We start from the raw sequence: 6,083 nt of genomic DNA on the forward strand, positions 1-6,083 counted from the left end.
ATTGGAGGTGAATCGAGCAATGGAAGCAAATAGGGAGCAGAGTCAACAACAGACATCCAATAGTAGTGCAGGCGGGATACAACCAACTGACATCATAACCAAGACATTGCAAGCTCCAGGTATGTGAGCTTCCTACCTCATCTCTATCGTGATCCGATTGTTTTGACTTGAGACTATGTGTGTCAAAAACCTATCTATAGGAACCATTTATGCCTTCAATGTCAGTATTGAGGACCTTGCAGCTACTTTTGTGAACATGGAGGATGCATCCTCATTGGGAAAGCAAGTGCTTGATGCCATGAATGTTATTTGCACAGTAGGGAATGTCAAGAGTAGAGGGTCCGATTACTGTGTGGAGTTGATATTTGCAGACTTCCCCTCAAATATCATCATTGGAGGTTGTGTTGCAAACAAGGTTCCATATTGGAATAAGATTGGGGATGGCATGTATGACTCTACTTTTAAAGTTGTTGATTCTTGTCTCTCGGATCGAGGCTTCTTTACATGCCTTTACACTATGGAAGAAGGAGTGACCATTGAGCAGGTTGCACAGAGCGTTGGGTTTGGCAATCATAGACAGGTTGTGAGGTGTACTCCACCTATTGGGAAGAAGATGGGGCAAATGATTACTACCCAGGTATTGGTGTTGTTCTCTTTGGGGTTGTCATTTGTGCAAATCTTCTTTGTCCCATTTAAGGTGAAAATGCATGAACAACCAATGTGTCTTTGCTTGTAGGTCACTTGTCTAATATTGGCTGTTTTTGTTCGCTCAACATCTCCTGCTACAAGCTTTGTGATGCATGGGGATCAACTAAGGGATTTGGCACTAGGTGATGATCTTGATGTAGGGCAAGATCTTATCTTTGACATGTATGTATGCATTCAAATCAAGATAGAATTTAAAATGATTTTCGGTGATCTTTATGGCATATGGTTAATGGTTTGTGTGCGTTTTCAAGAGTGCCATCGGAGGATCTGGTGAAGAGAAAGGGTAGACCATGGCGCGGGGCGGTTGTCAGAGAGGTCAGCGGCTTAGCAAATACATCATCTCCGTCTTCAGTCGTCCTGGGGACACGATTTTGGATTTGTTTGCTGGCACTGGAACTCTTGGTCTAGTGGCAGCATTTATGGATCGCAATGTCATAATGTTAGACAAGGATGAGCGGATCTATGATCACCTGTTAGAACCATACTCAGCAAAGGTATGCATGTTGAAAAGATAAATATGTTAGTAGAGAATAATTTTGTATTGATAAAGCTTATTTTCTTTTCTTTGTGTCTCTTGCAGTTATGAGGATCACATGTCTACATCAGAATGCCATTAGAGATAGTCTTTTTTTTAATTGAGACAATCATTTTTTTGGGACTATTGGAAGTAATGTTTTGATGGATGTTATGCTTCTGAATGTTTTTTACAATAGCATGTAGCTGATTGTTGGACAATTTTTATTTGGATTATAAAATTTTTAAATCCTATGGTTATGGTTTCTAAAGAGTATTATATTGTTGTGTCAGTGGTATGGCTATTAAAATTGGTGTGCATCTTAATGGCTTGATTTCTATGCTCTCTGGTCGCTGTGGTTTCCATGTGGTTGCAAACAATAGTTTGTTTCTATTAGTAGCTCAATGACCAATTCAACGTCTTTTTAGCGAGCCAAGTAGTATGAGTTTTGTAGTGATTTTTTATATCCGCACCATTCATTTGAAAATGCTTTATTTGCAATAGTCATTTTTAAACTTTTTTAGTCTTCTTTGTTCTGTTCATTATAGAGTTGCACTATGGTTTCACTCTTCTCTTTAACATTACATGCTCGCTTAACATCATACCATGCCCCTACCTGCTCACTTTCACAAGGACTTTATTTCTACTCACTGCTCTGTGCTCACTGCTCTTGGCTCGCTAAATAGACGCACCCGCAAGGTGAGTGCTTCTAATTAACAGATGAGTAGGTACTCCATCTTCTTTCATCTCCCCTATTGGCCACAACTAAATATCCATCACCGAGTCTTAGATCTAATGCACATCTTTAAGAATGTTACCTCCAACATTTGGGATTTCTTGATTGGTGCCTAGGATACACTTAGGGTGCAAGAAGACGTGAGATCGCTTAATTGTCTCCTTCACACATGTCCGGTGGGTGCAGGCAAATGGGAAGGTGGTCTTACCAAAGACACCTTGGATTATTACCAACAAGGAAGAGGAGAAGAGGGCAAAAGATCAAATTGCCTCTTTTTGCACACCCATAGGCTTCATGTATTCGTTGAAGGGTGCCTTCTCAAAGACAAAGAAGTAGGGATCTCCCCAATTATACGGTCTAAAGACCCATGATTGGGACAAAGTCTTACAGGTATGTTGGAATCTTTTGCTCATACATCTGTGGTTGCTTGTAGATGACAAAAGGGACTAATAGAAGTGTAGGTCGGAGGTTAGATATGCTTTATACATAGATATTTGAATTCATGCATAATGTTCTTTTGTTTTGGGGAGAGCCATCATTTAATCTTACGAAGATAATCTTAATTATCTACCATATCCACCATGTTGACCCCCCTTCACCCTGGGCTACCCCCACGAGTAAAGTGACTTTATTAATTTTGTGTCCAATCACAAAATGATGATAAATAGGGAATTTTTTTTGGTGAGCAATTTTGGGCAAGCATAAACCCAAATATGGTAGGTTTTTAATAATGGGGGGATATTGGTCTATCGCTCTGTCTCTCTCTCTTTCTCTTTCTCTCTCTCCTTTCTCTCTCTCTCTCTCTCTCTCTATATATATATATATATATACATATATATATATATATATATATATATATATGTCTCTCAAATCTATCTCTTTCAATAGAAAAATAAAATTACTCCAATAAAATGATACATCCCAATAAATCCCAATAAAATGATACAAGCTCAAATAAAATTACTCCATGGAAATTGTTCTAATGAAATGATACCCGATAACATTTTTGCACATCCCATACATCTTTGAAGTTAAATTAGGAACATGAGTTGTCCACTAAACCATACATCTCTGAAGTTAAATTAGGAATATGAGTTGTCCACTAAACCAATTGAGGGTAGGTTCGTTCTCTACGTGTAGACATTCAATTACCTCCCTTTCTATCAAAATTGGTCCGCAAATAAACATATTTTCATTTTGGCTCAATCCCATGACTCTCATGTACACAAAGTACAAGTGCTTACATGCTGAGTAGGGTTTTTGCTAGTTGACCCTTCCCATAAAATCTAGACATGAGCATGATGGATGCATTTTGATATGCACATCATAACTTCCCGCATGAGAACCTTCTCCAAACGTCTCAATGGTGAAAGCCTCATGTTTGGAGGATTGAAACACTTACACTTGTGTAACTTGTGCATTTATATCTAGTGATTTCTTGATTCTTTTTGTAGCTTCTTTTGAAATGCTTGTTTTGTATCTTGTGCGACGACCATCTCGTGACATATCATTTCTGAATGTGTTTGTCTCTCCTCTAGGAACTTCTGGTTGACTTGAGCTCAATGGAGTTTGTTGCTCCCTTCCCAATGGCTTACTATGTAAGTTGTAGCCTAAAATCACCAATGCATTTACCTCCTCAACTGTTAGATTTGTGCCTTCAGCCCCCACTGGCCATATAGTAGGCACATTGTGTGGGGGATGGTCAATGTTCTTGTCCACAGCCCAAGAATGCATGATGTCATTATTGCAAAACCACATCATTTGACTAGTCTTCCCAGTAGCATGGGACCTTGTTAAAAAAAATGATAGTGCAAGTACTTCTTTTGCATGATGTCATTATTGCAAAACCACATCATTTGACTAGTCTTCCCAGTAGCATGGGACCTTGTTAAAAAAAATGATAGTGCAAGTACTTCTTTTGCACATCCTACAATCATGCGACCACACTTACTACCTATATAACCCAAACAGTTTACTCTACTGCCCTTTGGAGTTCTCCTAATTTCCCAAAAATATCTTGTGTATGGGTGCTTCTATTATGATTTTGTCACTCGATTCATTTCTTGTGTCCACATCTTCATCCATGAATTGTATTTTCCCGCATGTCTAATAGACTTCCTATCTCTTACATGCACATTGTACTCAGGTCTATGACTAGCATCATCATCCACATCAATTACATTACATTGTCGTCTCTTGTGTTGGACTGATTTTTGATCACCTACCAAAGGAGTTGGGACCTTGTACATGGGTGTACCTGAAGTGGTACTCTTTACTGTCCTCACAACTTGTGCTGGGCTTGGAGTATGTGCATTTGCTTTCTCAATTATCTTTTTGAGACTTGGACTTACTCCGATATGCTTGCCCATCATGTATGCATTTTGCTTTGCACTCTGTAATAAAGCATTAGCAATTTCTGATACACATGCATTGTAGAGCATTATTTTTTGTTTGAAACCCTCCTCGGCTAACTAGCTTCCATGTTTAGACTCTGACAAGTTTGTTTGTGTAGACTTTGACAAGTTTGTTTGTGGTGTACATGACTGATCATCGCTCTTCTCCACCACTATGCAATAGTTAGAGACATATTAGAAACATCATTAAAGACATTTTTTTAAAGACAATGGTTCTTACACATACCAAAATCATTACATGGCCCCAATGTGTAATGCGCACTTTCAACTAGCTCAGTCAAAGGCCCCAATGTGTAATGCGCACTTTTCACCAGCTCAGTCAAAGGTCCATGGTAGGTATATCTGAATCTATTACATTTTCACTATACCATGGTAGGTCCATGGTAGGTATATCTGAATCTATACCTACCATGGTAGGTCCATGGTAGGTATATCTGAATCTATTACATTTTCACTATACCACCATTGTCGGATAAGTTGCCCTTAAGCTAGTGCGACCTTTTTGTTGACTCGGTCCACCACTTCTTGCACATGCTCTTATGCATGCCTTGGAAGGCCTTTATACCATACTTTGCGGTATGTATGTTTAGGCTTTGTGCCCAATGAAATAAACATGAGCGTATGTATGTTTAGGCTTTGTGCCCAATGAAATAAACATGAGCGTTCCCAACCTATCATTTCTTGTCCTTCATTGTAGACTTCTCTAATGGCATTCCAATTTGCTTGGGCTTCATCTGTCCCATGAAACCAAAGAAGTCTGCCATTTCAAATCCATGTGTCACCACCATGATATTATTTATGCACTCCTTAGAACAATACTTGGGAAGTCTTTTCCTCCTCTTTCATCTCGCAAGTTGCAATAGTTAGAAGCACTTGCAGGCTCCAACTAAAAGTCAATATCCTAAAATAGGTAATAACAAAGAACTACTTTTTTCAAAACACATTATTACTAGCAACAAGCCATTGTTACTACCTTGGATCATAAACATGGCAAGCCATTGTTACCCAATCCATGATGTGTCTAGTGTGGTCAAATTGGAGCCAAGCTCTTCGTAGATCACCCTTCCCTAAATGCCTCATTCTATTAACGAGTTTGACACCTGAGGGTGGTCCTTTAGTAGACATCTTGAAAACAAAACAACATTTAGTTTCATTGCCTTGACATGGAAATCAGCTTCCATGGAAGAAGTCATAATTGCAATCCCTCTTCAAAAGTAGCAAGTCATCATAGCCAAAAGATGACTTAGGTTGTCCTTGGCGTGTATGAGGTACTGACCTTTGTAACCTACAAGAAAGGAAATTTTAATCCCTTTGTATATATGGCTTGTATATATGGCCTTAACAAATGCTTCTCTAATTTAACTTACCACTTGTTCTCAACTAGCGGGCCGAGCTCTTCTAGCACATTATTGAATTCTTTATCTCCAAGATCATGTCCTTGATCTCCATCATGGACTAATGAAGTAAGCACCAACTCCTTTGCAACATACATTTGTACCTTCCTTGGACCAGCACCTACATCAACTTTAATTACTCTTTGAACCATTACTTTGGTCTTATCAAGCAATGCCTTTGATGTTCTAGCCTGGACACAATGTGAATGAATTCCGATGTGTATCAGAAGCCATGTTAGTCTGTCATCTCACTAGGCATGACGTAATACGCATAACATGCACAAGATTGTTTGCAACAAGTAGCTGGCTTTTTGCAA

General features: G+C 39.0%; 1 protein-coding gene across 1 annotated transcript; it reads left to right on the forward strand.

Annotated features, from left to right (window-relative positions):
• Positions 1-998: 998 nt before the first annotated feature.
• LOC147616761 (uncharacterized) lies at positions 999-1,389 on the forward strand. Its single transcript, XM_086777201.1, has 2 exons — positions 999-1,202; positions 1,289-1,389. Exons 1-2 carry the CDS (start codon positions 999-1,001, stop codon positions 1,292-1,294), a joined length of 210 nt encoding a protein of 69 aa, XP_086633327.1. The 3' UTR covers positions 1,295-1,389.
• Positions 1,390-6,083: the final 4,694 nt, after the last annotated feature.

This window comes from Cibotium barometz, chromosome 38 (assembly GCF_041138505.1).
Source record: "Cibotium barometz isolate CiBa-2024 chromosome 38, ASM4113850v1, whole genome shotgun sequence".
Lineage (NCBI taxonomy): Eukaryota > Viridiplantae > Streptophyta > Polypodiopsida > Cyatheales > Cibotiaceae > Cibotium > Cibotium barometz.